General features: G+C 40.5%; 1 protein-coding gene across 4 annotated transcripts in view; it reads right to left on the bottom strand.

Moving 5' to 3' along the window:
• WDR17 (WD repeat domain 17) overlaps nt 1-15,950 on the bottom strand; it is a 1,003,384-nt gene that overhangs the window by 402,518 nt on the left and 584,916 nt on the right. For all 4 annotated transcript variants that reach the window (XR_014978161.1, XM_085641859.1, XM_085641857.1 and 1 more), the window contains one exon: nt 26-181. Coding sequence is in view for 3 of the 4 variants with exons in the window: in XM_085641859.1 (XP_085497985.1) it covers nt 26-181 (156 nt within the window). In the remaining variant the exon portion in view is untranslated. The remainder of the gene's footprint in view (nt 1-25; nt 182-15,950) is intronic.

Raw genomic sequence — 15,950 nt, 5'->3', positions numbered from 1 at the left:
ACGCTTTTCTTTTGATGTACTTCACCTCTCCAAGCTCCACCAGAAGCTCGCAGTATCTCTGGATTTGTCCCAGTCGTAAATGTATCTCTGCTGCCTCTTTGAGCCTCTCCTCCTTGCTTGGTGCACCAATGCCACCACCAAACTTGGACATCTTTACGGTTGTTAGTTCTTGTGCTTTAGACTGTTCAACACAAAATCATAAAATGTTAAGCGCCTGTACGAATAAATATACAATGCAATACAGAGTCAGACCGACACAACCTACTGCAAATTAAGAAAATAGGGGGACTTGTATGTTTCCATATGACTGAGTATATATGTACTTCTAGGGTAGCGCAATAGCTGGCACTATCACAAGAGGGGCAAATTAATTTTTGACTACGTTTTAGAAAGCATGTAGCTTGAAAATGTAAGGTGATGAAGTAAGTAAAGGGACTGAAACATTAGAATTAGAATTAATAATATGTAAAAAGACAGTACAAAAAAGTGGAACACAGGGGATGTCTGTGATGAGATTGTTGAAACTGAAACATTTTATATACCATCTGAGCCCCAGCAGTAATCAGTCCAGCCTCTGAAAATGTTGTAGCGTTCAATACACTAACCTCAATACTGATAAGATTCTATTGACTATCCATAAAGAATTGTACCATAAACAATTAGGGGAGCAAAGAGATAGATCCATGTAAACACTAGGAATTAAGCCACCACCCTATATGCCACAATTCTTAGTATCTTCTACAATTTGAAATACGCTGAGGTCTCGAAGATCTATTTACCTTTCTTAAATCAAAAATATAAAAAATGCAAAAGGATATGACTATTAACCCTGTGAGATAAGCATAACATTCTGTGATCCCACCTATTTTACAAACCTATAAGAAGCAGTTGACGGAAGTAGATCACATGATTTGATGAATGAGTAAAACCTTCTCAGCCCGACTAACAGCAGCCTCTACTGTAAACCTAGCTTCTTTCCTCCCTTTCCCGTTACTTATGCTATCCCGGCAAAACTATATGTCACCCTATTAGCCGACCAGGTGACCCTCAGGAATCCATGTTTGTCCTATATACTAATATATATTCCCTTGCTAACACTATGACTTTGGATCCCACTTGAACGCTCTTGGTGCCTTCTTTTGTAGAACTCGTATTAATCATGTAAGTGTTCTAAGGTAACTGTAAAGTCACAGCGTTGTGCTACAGAATATTCAATAAATTATGTTTTTAGAAATCTGCATATTGCAGAGTTATCTGTGGACTGGTAACACATTTTGGAGCAGTTAATACTAGAGGAGGCGACTCCTTGCCTACGAAGCTAGGTAGTCCTCTGCCAAGTATTCCAAACAACAGAAGCTAGATCTTTCTGAGGTGGGTATTCCAATGAAAGGTGTTTAGTTAATAAAGCAAACTTTTCTCACAGTTGCAGTATTTAGTGAGAATGACTATCTCCTCTCTCTGGAAAGTGATGCAGTGACCTGAGATCACTCCTTGGCATATGGGTCATGGTAGGAACTATGAAGAGACAATTGGAGGTACACATGTAATGATCTCTAGTTTGGGAACTTTTTAGATGGTAAAAAGAGACCACTCCACAGAACAAGGAGGCGTGAGGGCAGTGAGGAATCTGCGGTTAGACAGAGTATCAATCAAAAAGAGAGCTATCAAAAGGTAAGTACATTGGTTCTTCTCATTGCTACTTCTAACCTCAGATTCCTCACATTTAGAATACATACCAAAGCACCACCACACGACGTGCAGAGTCTGCACAGTAGACTCAGACCAGAAAGTCTTGCAGGGCCGAATGGGCGAAATACTCTTCCAGTCGGATCTGGCTGTCAAGGCAGTAGTGTTTTGTGAATGTGTGCACTGACGCCCTTGTCACGGTCTTACAGATGTCAGGGATAGGTACTCCATGTGCCAACACAGCGGTGGCAGCATTAGCAATGGTGCAATGGGGTCCCAGACCTTCTGGAGGCTGCTTTTTTGCCAGTGCACAGCAGATCTTAATGCAGAAGACTATCCACCTCAACAGGGTTCTTATCTTCACAGCCTTTTCTTTCTTCGGCCCAAAAAACCCCACATAAATTTGATTGCCCACCCGATGGTCCTTGGTATGATCAATGTAAAAGTTTAAGGCTCCTTTGGGGGTCCAGGCAATAGAGTCTCTCCACCTCTTTCGAGGGGTGAGGCACAGCAGAGAGTGTTCAAGGCTAATGGCTTGTCCAACATGAAAAGGAGGGATCATTGACAGAATATCGACGATAAAAATATCGAGCTGGCAGAATATCGCTGACAAAATATAGAACACCAGAATATCGAATTCCTATCTACAAACAGGTAAGTACAAAAATATCGAATCCAAAATATCGTTGTAAATAATATAGTTTGTTAAAATATCGAATTTTTTAATTGTCTTAAAAGTAATGTAAAATAATGAAATAATGAATATAATTAAGTAAAACATACTTAAAAATACTTAAATAACCTTAAAATTAATAAATAATTAATGTAAATTTAAAAAGAAATAAACATGCATTTTTCTTTTTAATACATATATATGTTAACTTAATAATATTAAAAAATATGCAATATTTTTAGTGTTGGATAGCGGGAGGGTAAAAAATACTATTCCCACTCCAGTGAGTGCAACAGTAGGGAAAGCGTTGGATAGCGGGAGGGTAAAAATTACTATTCCCACTCCAGTGAATGCAACTGTAGGGAAAGTGTTGGATAGCTTAAGGGTAAAAATTACTATTCCCACTCCAGAGAGTGCAACAGTAGGGAGTGGGTGCAACAGTAGGGAAAGTGTTGGATAGCGTAGGGGTAAAAATTACTATTCCCACTCCAGTGAGTGCAACAGTAGGGAAAGTAATGATTTAATAATTACATAAAAATACATTAATTATCAATACCAATACAAAATTAATTAAAATTAAATACCAATAAATATTATTTATTAAAAATTATTACGTATTAATAATTAATTAACAACAAATTAAGTTTCAATACCAAAAACTAATAAGTAATAAAAAAAAACAATTATTAATTAATTAACAGTAAATTAATTATCATTGCATAAAGATAATTATGGTAATTACTTAATTACAATTAAATTACTTCCCACCCTATTCCCCTATAAACCCACAACCCACTCTGAATAATAAATTAATACAATTAGTATAATTATCAATTAATCAATTAATAAAATATAATTACCAATTAATAAAAATTAATTACCAATTAATAATTAATTAACAATAAATTAATTATCAATACCAATAAATAAAATAAATAATGACTTAATTACAATTAAATTACTTCTCACCCTATTCCCCTATAAACCCACAACCCGCTACAGAACTAAAACGCAAATTTAAATTAAAAATAATTAATAATTCCTAAAAATTTATTTTTTATTTACTATAATTAAATTACTTCCCACACTATTCCCGTATAAACCCACAACCCGCTACGGAATGAAATTACGCAAAAATTAAATAACATAAAATTCATTACTACATTACAAAAATAATACATACTTTTAACACATGCAGGTCTTTTGCAATCGCCCCCAAAACTGGGATGATGTCCATCAGGTTCCCTTAGTGCTGAACATACTGAGATTTCAGATCCCACTGCAGTACTAGAATATGTGACGTGGCAAAGTGGACAAGCAGGATGCATTAGACCAACAGGCCAAGAAGTCTCAGTGCTGCTTCACTTGAGATCCAGGACCCAGGTTGAAACATTAGAATCATAACCTGAATGCTCGAGACTCGTGGCGATAGTGAAAAGGTCCTGAACTGAACATTTGAAGAAACGCTCCTATAAAAAGAAGCCTATGTGAAGGAGTCCTGTAGGATTTTGGCTTGTCAATCAAGAACCCTAATAAAGTCAGAAGGTTCACTTAAGTCTGGAGGAGGGCTACGCCCGATTGTGGCTAGCTCACCTTCAACAGCCAGTTGTCAAGGTATGGGAAGACTAGTATCCCCAACCTCCGAAGATGCACGTTGACCACCGCCATCACTTTTGTGAACTCCCACGGGCACTGGTAAACTCAAAAGGGGAGCACCTAAAACTGAAAATGCTCCTGGCATACTTTGAACTACAGGAAAAGTCTATATGACTACAGGACAGGCACATAAAACTATGCATCCTGCAGGTCCATGACTACTCTCCAGTCTTCAGCCCCAGGGCAGACAGAACATGGGCCAGTAAACATTTTGAATTTGTCCTTCCACAGGACGGCATTCAGAGGGAGAAGATCTAAAATAGAACAAATGCCTCATCCTTCTTAGATACAGGGAAATAGCAGGAGCAACAACCTATCCCTATGTCTGAGGTTGGCCCATCTCGATTGCTGCTTGGGCAGTAGAGCTTGCACTACATGCAGTAAAATGGGTAGAGGTTCCTTTGAGAGCCACTGTGATGTGGCCAGAAGCTGTGGTGGGTTAGAAGGAAATTGGAAGGTGTAGCCCTGCTGGATATTCTAGAGGACCCATGTGTTGGATGTGATAGACTGCCACACTGGGAGAAAATGTTGAGTTCTGCTTGCAGCAGGTTAGTTGTGTGCCACTAAGGGCAAACTAAAGAGCCATGGAGGCTGATGTGACTTTTTTTTAGATCGAAAGTGGAGGGATGGGGTCCAGTCCTGCTACTATACTATACCATACCAACATGGCGCCTAAGCTTTTCAATGAAAATATCACCACGTTGACTTTCTTTATTTGGGGGCTGACGGGTATGATTATAACGAACAGTAGACATAACATTGGATATAACTCCGTAGTATAGGTTCAATAGCGGTACGTGGATGGAAACTGGATGATAGGCAGCTTAGTTGCACTAGGGCACCTGTGATCGCAAACCATTCCTAGATGGAGGACACGATAACAGGAAAATGATATGTAGAGTGAAAGCATCGGTAAGCTATGTCCAGCCTCCTGTCAGCGAATCACAAGTGTCTGTAATTAACTAATTACTGGATAATCAACCCCGTGGAGAAAGTATATAAAAAGCAACAGTGTTGCTCAGGATTCACAAGGAGCAGGACTACGTCAGGATTCCCGGGAGAACTTTGCATATCGGTGATTGAAAGGTGAGTTATCCCTATACGAACATTTCCGTACTGGGCTTTAAAGGGCATTCTAAGTGATGGATAATCTAATTGAGTTGTAACTGCGCAGCAAACGACAAACTAGTTTCTTGTTGTAAAACAAGTCGTAATGAAAAAACTACGTAAATATGTCTCGGTGACTATCTCGGGGAGGCTGGAAATGAACCGACTCTAATTATTACGAGCACCGTGTCCCCGCATGGGTAAAATACCCATATCAAAGATATTGAATTTACAATGTCGGGAATTGAGATACGTATGCGCGCACTTTTACTTTGTGTAGAATGGCAATAGATACAGCTGCACCTTACCCTTTCTCTCACTTGGATTCCCTTACTAGCGCTGGCAAAAATACTAAGATATAAATGCTGACCCTCTACAAAGACAGCTATACCCATCGAGATAAATCAAGGAAACAGTAAACAATCATCGTGGATACTGAAAAAGATGAAACTGTGAACAACGCTGAATAAGTAGGTTTCTCTTGAAGAGTAAAAAAAAGTCTGTATGAAAAGAACCATAATCAACTCTATACTTCCTTTCTGTTTGAAATATCTCAGAGATAATAATCCCTAGCCTTTATCATTCCAAACAGGTTCCCCGAAGATTTTAGCACCCTGGGAGCAACAAACCTTCCCAAACTACAAGACATCAGATACCGAGTTCGTGGCGTCGTTATGGCCTCACTTTATATCTGAAGAGCGACTCAGACTAATGAAAGGTATGTCGAGGAGAGATAACATAGATCACTATGTGGCCTAACAATGAGAGACCCATGAGTAAGAGATTAGCTAAATTAGCATTATTCTCCACAGTAACAACCAGTAAGGCGAGTTTCTTGTGATACCCAGAAAACCACATACCACTATATCATTACTAGTGAGCCAACGCGACTCGATAGGCACAAGGTAGAGCTACTCTTTTACCTTTTAAACCTACCAAATGTATCAGAACGTAAAATTGGGGTGGATGGAGACAGAGCTGTTAAAGACTATATACTCCAACTAACCTCCCACACACTTTGACTCATTCTCACTCTCCACTTTACTTTTTCTTACCTTCCTTTTTTCTGATCCCTGTATATAAATAATACTACTTAGAGAGCGATGAATTTAGAAGCGCTATTGCTAACCCGTCAGTGTCAGAGGGATTTTTTACAATGAAGTATTGGAGATAAATTGCATACTCTCCTGTGGGATTGATAGATGGTATTTAATGTTACTCCAAATCATGTCCAGTGACATTATTTTTATTGAATTTCAGATTATTGAATTTCAGATTATTCAAGTCCCCACCTTTGCCCGTGATTAATTCATGTAGCAACAGGTCCTGAGGAAGGTGGCAATTGAAGAATATTAGGCCACCGAAACGTGCGTCGACCAGACAGTATGAGACACCCTAATGTTTAGCAATTGGTCAGAAGACACAACGGCTTGCCCTGTCTTGGACAAGCTATACCATTGCTGTTCTTCTCCACTTGGGGTGCTGTATGTAAGGTGTTGTGTGAATGTGATATGTATGTAGATTTTTTCGGAGGTGTGATTGATGTGGGGACATTTTCATTTGTTGTGAATCATTGATGATACTCACATGGTTAAACAACCAAAAAAAATGTTTGTTGACACTTTGTACTGTATATAAAAAATATTTATTTAAACAGAGATGAATTGCACAGTATGAGAATTTATTGTGAAGTGGCATAAAATATGAAAAAATAAATACAAACAATAAAAAAAATGTGTAAAAATGATAATATTGTTGTGATACCTATTTCCATCTGTACCCACTCTAAGTAAAACAAGATAGGTCTAGAGGGATTCTTTTCAGTATAGTTCAGTTTTTTTTTTTTTTCCCCCTGTTCCCTGACCTAAAATTAACTCACTAGGGGGTTACCTTTGTTAGTGTGTCCAGTCCTGCTACACCATCTTCTGTTTCTGCTTCAACTTGGATTTGGATTTACAAGATGAGCTCAGCCACGAAGAGGACCTGTCACGGCATCAGCCTCAAGAGGTGACATGGATCAGTTCTCTCAAGTTACAGCAGGATTGGGCTTGCCTGGCTACTTTGGTTGATGATCTGTATTATACAGCTTCACTTCATGATCTCATAGAGCCTTTGGGTGCATGAGGGCACATTCCTCACATGACTAGGCAGGGCCGGCTGCTGATGCAGGGCATACGGGCTCTGCCTTTCAAATTTCTTTAGTCATGTGGATAGTAATTGCAATTAGCAATTACCATCCACAATTCTTTTCAAAACAATGCCCTGGATGCGTGACTTTCACAACCCTAACACGTCAGGCAGCTGGGCAATTTTGAGAGGCACATGCGTTAGTGTGCATGTGCCAGTATTCATGGATTGTTTGTTTTTTATATAAAGCAGCCTAAGATCTGACTTTGGACCACCCGCTAATAATGTGCGGCAGCGTCACATTTTAAAGCAGTGAGGTGTATAAAGGGCATCATCGCTCTACTTTCAGGGAACACTTGTCAATCACTTCAGGCTTCGTGTACGAATCTTCCTCATCACCCCAACCTTTCCTAAGTCAATACAGGTCATGGAGGGGTCAGCAAGTATCACTGACTCTACCCCACCCCGTGATGAGTTGGGAAAAAATGGAGTTTCAGTTGGTTGTCCTTGCATGAGAGAGGATCAGTCCCTCAGCATGTGATGTTGGCCGCTCACGTCTCTTGAGGGACATGAATAGCTAACATGAGTCATCAGTAGGCCTGGGCGGTAAATTCCGTTCCGCTCGCGGAATTTGCGGAATTTCGCGTTCCGCGGAGAACGCGAAATTGCTAAAAAGTCTGCTTTCCGCGATTTCGCGAAATTTTTGCTTGTTCGCGATCTCAAAATGCGTGTTCGCGAGATATTTCTCCCCGAGCACGCAAACAGCAATTGTGAACAGGAAAAAAGCATCGCGAACAAGCAATTCCGCGTGTTCGCGGAATTTCTGCGTGTTCGCGGAGATTTTTTACCGTTTCGCGGAGATTTGCGTAACGCAATTCCGCAAATTCCGCCCACCCCTAGTCATCAGCAGATATCAGAGCACCTTGAAGCACATCAGCTGATGATGTGAGCTGTACAAAATAAATTCATTTTTCATACAGTGCACATCCTGAGCTCATGTATTTCAAGGTGCTTTCATATGTACAACGGTTGTACAATCACTAGTCATACCAAAAATGGACTCTGGTAGTCCGACCTTACTAGAATAACCAAAATCCTGAACTGCTCCATTCAGGGTGACTCTCAATGCAGCAGCAATTCTGATAACAGGAATGAGACGGTTCAACCACATTACATCTTCCTTCGAGTCTCTCCATAGCTCCCATTCAAAGCCAGGATCCAGATGAAAATAGTGTGCTTGACGCACAAAGCCTTGAGCATGATGAACTCAGTTACCTTCCAAATAAACTTACAAATTCATGAGGCAGCCACTCCCTACAGAAAACCAGCTCCCTCCGGCTAAAACTTCAAAAAACAAAAATGTACGCCTGCACTTTCAACAGATCTGTCCCAAGGATATGGCACTCTCACCCTGTGGAGATTTAGTCATATCCAGCGATCACCACTTTCAAAAAGGTGATCTAAAGAATTTTACTAAACAGATTCTTTTAACATTAGAATAGAGATCATGGAAGACTATAGTTTGGTTTGACACCCGAGGTGCCACTCGTCGACATACAAATATAACTAGTCACATCTACTGTTCAGCCTGGAGAACGAACAATGAAAACAAACTATATGCTTTCAATCATGCACTCTGTTTTATAGTGTTTTTTTCCCAATGTGCAGCGCTTAGATACCCTTTGGGTCACGTTCGCACTATACAAAACTATGTGAATAAAGAAATATGTCCTAATGACAGACATAGACTATTCATGACAAACACCCAAAGTCAGTCATGAGAACATTTGAAAGCACATTAGCAGACATGTATAGCGCACATGTTGAGCTCATGTATTTTAAGTATCTTGTATCTGCAAATTACTGATGTTGTGCTTCGAAATGCAAGAGTGCAAGCTGTCACATGAATAATCAATATCAATTAAACCAATGAGCCAAAATCTATTAATTTGTTCCCATCACAAAAGTTGTGTTGGCAAATGCACCATTTTCACTAAACTTTAAATATTTTTGGGAGGGGATCTTTAGAGATTTGATAAAGAGCAGCTTTTCAAGTAATTAGAACACCAGACAACACAGTGCCACATCTTGCCCATATAACATTTGGACCATTCCGAACTTCTATATAGACGAGCCCACCGGGTCTTTTTGCACTCCTGTTGCAGCTTCCAATAATGCAGACTTAAATTGAATGTGACTTGATAAGGGCACGGGGACTTCTTGGAGGCATACTTTCCCCCACAACTGCAAGCTAGACAAGAGTGGTAACTCCTGTAGCATACTACCCCAGGCCTAGTACTTCAAAATGATCATGCTACACACCGAGCTTGGTAGTACATGTCTTTATTCATCAGTATGTAACAGTCAACTGAACATTCGATATCATGGATTTGATGGAAGTGCAATGGGTGGGTAGTCACTGTTCTATGGAGTCTGCCAGGAACTAAAAGTTTACCGTCATCTCTAACTCACAAGACACTACATCTCCCAATTGTTAAATAGAAAGTACCAATAATACATATGCATATTACAACTCAACTCTTCATTATGTCATTTTGCCACTCAAAATAATCACTCAGATCGGGTCCGATGTGGCTGTGGAGATACTAAAGAAAGGTCCATGACTGGCATTGGTAACAGAGACATTGATACAGTCATTGGGCTCTCTGGACTCTCAGGTGGATAAGGCTCCCCCTGACATCTGTAGTTAGAGAAGGTCAAGGCAGGTGCTTGAAATGCAAAGAATCTAATGTAATAGTCTTTCCAGGATGGCAAACAGTCACCATGTGTCCATTACTGGTCACAATTCTCAGTGGGCCAGCATCAAAAGCAGCATCAGTCTTGTGTTTTTGTTTCTGCCTGAGGATCACCTGATGTCCTATGTTATACACAGTGTTCTGAGCACTTTGGCGTAATCTGCATAGGTCTTCATTTTGCGATTGTGAGACAAATCATTGGTTTTAAGTTTATCAATGTCAATAGATCTCTCATTGGTCCATTGTGACACTTTGGGGCCCATGGCTCTCCCAAAACTTAAGGTAGAAAAACGTTCACCTGTGGTAGAATGCAGAGTTGACTTGTATGCATGAAGCGTAGACTCATTTCATTACAAGCTTTTCCAGCGCAGCGCACTGAACAATCTTCCTGAGGGTACTCGTAAGTCCCTCGAGCACACCACTCACTTGTGGCTAAAGAGATGTGTTTTTATGATGCTTGATATTTAAATGAGTGAGAAAGTCTTTCAATTACTGAAATGCAGGTCATTGTAAGATTTCAAATTTGATGAAACACCCCAAGCTGCATAAGTACTTTCTAGTTTCTCAATGACTTTGTGATGAAAGGTTGACGACCGATCTTCCACCAGAGGAAAGCGGGCATATTCATCAACAATTACTAGTAGATGATGTCCATTATTAAAGAAGTCAATTGCAATATTTTCCCAGGCATCCTTTGGGAGATCAGACATGTTCAGCGGAAGTGGGGTTGTCTTAGATGACCAACAGTTGAACAAATGAAAGGCCTTTAACTCTTTTTCAACTCTTTCATCAAGACGAAGAAACCGTACTTGGTCCCGTAAAGCTCGTTTCATAGTAACAGACCCCACGGTATCCCTCATGGGCCAGTTCAATGACCTGTTGTCTCAGATGCTCGTGTTTGACAATTCTTGACCCTTGTAAGATGATGCCTTTGGGAGTAACTGTAAGTTCTTCGAACACTTCTTTGAATTTCTAGTCTTCAAGGTCATCATGGAGAGGTTGAGAATGTGTTTGCCACAGCTGGTGTCTAATAATCTCTGAGTATTAGCAAATCTCTGTCAGTACTTGTGTCAGCAAAGATTTGTTCTACCAATGTGGCAGCAGAAGTACTGGTTTTCACAAAGAAATTAACGTAGGCATCAGCCGCTTTAGAGGTGGTGCAATGACACTGTAGTGGCATCGTTAGAAGTAGTCAGTAAGGTTTTGATCTTTTCCTGGATGATAAACAATTGTATAATCATACTCTTGCAATGACCACCTCTCAATGCGAAGGGGAATCTTGGCTTTAGGATTGCCGAAAATGGTGAGCAATGCTTGGTGATCAGTGACAACTGTGAAATGTTTTCCATATACGAACACATGAAAACGTTCGCAGGCCTACATTACAGCCAGGCTTTCTCTTTCAGGCTGTGAATAAGCACGTTCTGTCATTGACAAACTTCGGCTAGCATTTAGCATAAGCCACATTGTGTATTGGGGCATGAAAATGTCCAGTGTGCTAGGCAAGAATGATGCCTAGTCCCACTGGGATTGCATTAACAACAACCTCCGTCTGCAATTTCGGATCAAAGTATGCCATTTCAGTTGCCTTCTCAAATGAATGCTTGATTTTCCTGAAGCTTTGCTCACATTCGCTGGACCCCTTGAATGATATATTTCATTTAGTTAAGTCTCTCAATGGAGCACTTACAGTGGAAATGTCACGTACATATGTTGAACAATAACTGACCATACCAAGGAAAAATCTTAGCATAGTTACATCTTGGGGGGTAAAGTGGATGACAAGATTTGTACTTAGTTCAGGTCTGGAGTCATTTACCCATTGGTAAAGTCATGGCCAAAGAACTTGAGTTTGGTGTGATTAAAGTCACACTTTGCTGCGTTTAAAGTGAGACCTGCAAGTATATGACACACTTGTGTCAGAGCTTTATCATTTTATTTTTGTGTGGCCTCAAAAATTAGTATGTCATTACTGTAATTGAAAGCATTTGTGATTGACTGTATTATGCCACAAATGACACCCTGAAAACATTTGCCTGCTGACGACACACCGAAACGTAGCCTTTTATCTCGAAACAAAACAACATGAGTCAAAAAGGTAGTACTGTACCTGCAATTCTATTTCAGTTTGAGCTGGTAATACCCTTTGTTCAAATCAAGTCAGGAAAATACTTCAGCTCCATTCAGCTGAGTAATCATGTTGGCAATGTGCAGACCTAGTTGCCTTTCTCTTTCAATCGCCTTATTTGAATGGCGCATATCAGCGCAGATGCACACAGCTCCTCCACTATCCTTTTTCGCCACTATCACTATGGGTGATATCCATGGCGTTGGACCAGTGGATCGCTCAATGATGTCATGATTTAATAACGTATCCAGTTGTTTCTCAACAGCCTCTTGTAAATGGAATGCAATTCAGCGATGTCATTGAGCAACCGGGTGAATGTCCTCATTTATGTGAAGTAGCACGTTAATGGTCTTAAGTCTTCTTAATCCATGAAACAAAGATGGAAATTGATTCAGTATTCTCATGACATGCATTGACATTGTAGTTTACAGAAATCAGCTCCATGTCGGCACCAGTACTGAAACTGAATAAACATGCACCCAATGAAGTGCCTGGTAAGACATGAATTGACGTTTGTACTTTGATATTTTTATGCTTCACTGTGGCTATTAATGAACCATGATTTTGCAGTGGTGTTGAAGCAGCCCACGTATACACTTTGGTTTTTGATTGAGTTAAATGGAGTACTAGAGAGAGTTAATTGTACTTCTTTACCGGTATAATGTTTATCGACGCACCACTGTCTATGATAAAAGGTATGGAGCACCCATTCACTTTCAGCGTGATCTTGGGACATTGTCCAAATGACTTTTGCACTTTCAATTGTCGGCCTAGCTTTGACCGGCATTCTTCCTTGCATAAAGCTAATCCTACATGTTCACGTCATCCGGCAGTCAACATTGATATAACACACCTATCTTCCTTACTGTCACTCTTCAATGAAGGCGACAAACTTTTAGACGAAGAATTTGAAAACAATCCACATCGTTCAGTTTCTACTTCTCAACAGATGGTGCCACTTGGCCTTGTGGGCGTATGTAGAACGTCACACTTGGAACTTTTTGGCATCCATTTTGTTTTCTCGACGTGACACACTTGATCTTTCCTCTATTTTGTTTTCTTGATGTGACACACTTGATCTTTCTCTCCCTTTTACAAAATGATTCTTTTTTATGTGGAAAGGAAATCGGAAACTCAACTTCTTTTTCTTAGGAGACATTACTTTATGGCCTTCTGCCTAGTGTTCGACTTACTTTTCACACTCAGTGCTGTCTCGTTCTGGGCCATTCCAGCCTCCATGTTAGCTGCCTGTCTGTCGGCTCACTCCTTCGCTCTGGCAGCCATGGTACTTGCTTTAAGCTGAGTGTATCCTTCAGCATTTGAAGGAATCGGACAGGCAACCACCTATAACTCCGAGACACACATTCTTTGTTGTTGAACTCATTTAACTTTCAATACTTTATGAGCAAATCAAGTCTTTCTAAAAACTCATCCATCGTTTTGCCAGTGTCTCTACCTTTCTGACTGAAAATGTACCTATCATAGTTGACATTTAGTATTGGATTCAACTTGGTGTTTAACAGTTCTTTGATTTGACGGTATGCCACTTTATCACCTGGTGGTATTTTCTTTATCACTTCTTTTACCCCTAATTCTTTAGGTATTTAATGAAATTTTTGCCATGTGCTACTTCCAGTGCATCAATGCTGCAGGCAGTCCATATATCGCCAATAATTTGCATTTTGGTTGTATCGAAAGAAGGCAGTGGCTCAATTAGGCCTGGGAAGAAACACTGCCATTTTAACAAGTACACGTTCCTTAAGTTCCCTTCTCTTTCATACAATGACTTTTGACACACTTTTGCTTGTATGACAGTGCAGGATTAGTTTCTCTGAAACCACACTGCTTACAAAATCACTTCATAAGTACACTATCACAACACCTTCAACATTTCGTGCAAGGCCTCGACTCACATTGTGCAAATGTTGTTATTTGTTACTTCAACCATAAAGGCGAAATTGCTATCAAAGAGACAATAAACAATATCAGCTCAGCTCGATCGTCAACATAGAAACATGAACACTGTAGCTATAAAAACACACGTATTTCCGTGCTCAGATCAGAGGACCACTCAGCTGTCATCAGGTTATCGCTGTGCTGGAGTTCCAGCTCTGCTAGTTCCTGTTTATCCCTCTGCGAGGAGGGATGTCCAACACGTGACCAATACTGGGGCCTACTTACCTTGCCTTCAGCTAATGGGGATTTAAATAATTCGATAGGGGATTCTTGGCAAAACGCACACCCCAGGCAACTAGGTTTGGGAATGCATAGTATGAGTACACTATACTCAGTACTTATATGCCACCATAAATACACTGTCTTAGCACGATGGTAGACATATTCATTATGTTCACTGCCCCTATATTGTTAATCATTTTTATCTCCTTTTGTCTATTGATTATTGCAGTGCATATACTTTATACAAGAATCACGATGGTTCAATAAATATTGGGAACACCCCTTTGTGTATTTCTTGTATAGCTCTCTGAGAGAGCAAAAGTGACTGAGCAAAAAGATTCTATATCTGTTAACAAGAATCCTGGGGGATCAAGGTTGTCAAGTCCTGAGGTTGCCCAAACCATTTGTTACCTTAATAGGTTTAGGGGTACTTATGGTGGCACTGTGAGCTAGCTGGTATATAGGCCAACATATCCTGATGGGGTGCATGGAATCAGTCTGGCACCATCCCAACATTTATTTTGTACAACAAACGAAGAGTTCCTACTGAAAAGTGGAAACCGTACAACACAGTGGCTTTATAACCAGCTATGGATCTTACTTTAAAGAGTATGTGTTGTTCACCTGAACCGGCACCATTCATACCATATATAAAACCTTTGGATGTGCTGGGTTCAGGATCGTTATGGCCAATCTGAACTGGTGTGGCTTCTTTCCACATTGCCATTGGAGCAGTTCAATTTCTGAAGGACTTTCAAGTTGTGTGGAACACACACGAGACTGTCTGTGGTGTCCACTTCAGGGCTCACCGGCTCCATATTCACAACAACTGGCCAAAAGCTGTGGTATGATGACTCGCTTTACTCAAGTTCTGGTAAGCGTGAATGTATTCTCTTTATGTTTGATTGTCGCCGCTCACTGCTCTTTCCGTATCTGGTTTCCACAGCCTTTAACATTTCTTGATCTTAGAAATGTCTCTGCTTTCAGCGCTTCCTAGCAATCGGCTAGCACAGCCTCTAGCTGGACCGGGGTTGCTGCCATTAGGGTTGTTGCAGCCTTTAGGGTTCTATTGTATGAATGATGGCTGTGTCTCGTTGTGGCACAGTACCTCTTGTTTCGAGTTTCCCAGCAAATTTCTATCCGACGACAAACACTCTTTCTTTTAGGCCTTCACTTTCTTCACATGCCTAGCACTGGCTAGAGTGGACCTTTGACTTCACGTACGCCAACCGTCGATTTTCACTTCAACTGAGGCACACATGGCATGCACAAGCAGTTTGCCAGAACACGGCAGAGGTCTGGCAGAGGAAGCACTCAATTCTTTGACTTGCAGGGTTTATGTAATCCCCTATTTTGTTGCCAGTTGTAGCATCCTCCCCCAGCCCAAGTACTTTTAAATGATCACGCCACAAAAGGAACTTGGTATTACACATCTTTATTCATCAGCGTGCAACCGTGAGCTGAACATTCTATCATGAATTCAATTACCCACCCCACGCACTTAAGTCACTGTTCTACGGAGTCCATCAGGAACCAAATGGGTACCTTCATCTTTAACTCACAAGATACTACAACCGCCACCTCCAAAAGGTTTATTACAGAATAAATTGCCAACAGGGTGTAGGTTTTCTGAGACTGG

Source organism: Triturus cristatus, chromosome 2_2, assembly GCF_964204655.1.
Source record: "Triturus cristatus chromosome 2_2, aTriCri1.1, whole genome shotgun sequence".
Lineage (NCBI taxonomy): Eukaryota > Metazoa > Chordata > Amphibia > Caudata > Salamandridae > Triturus > Triturus cristatus.
Note: the sequence above shows the minus strand (reverse complement) of the source record. Positions and strands in the feature narration are given on the sequence as shown.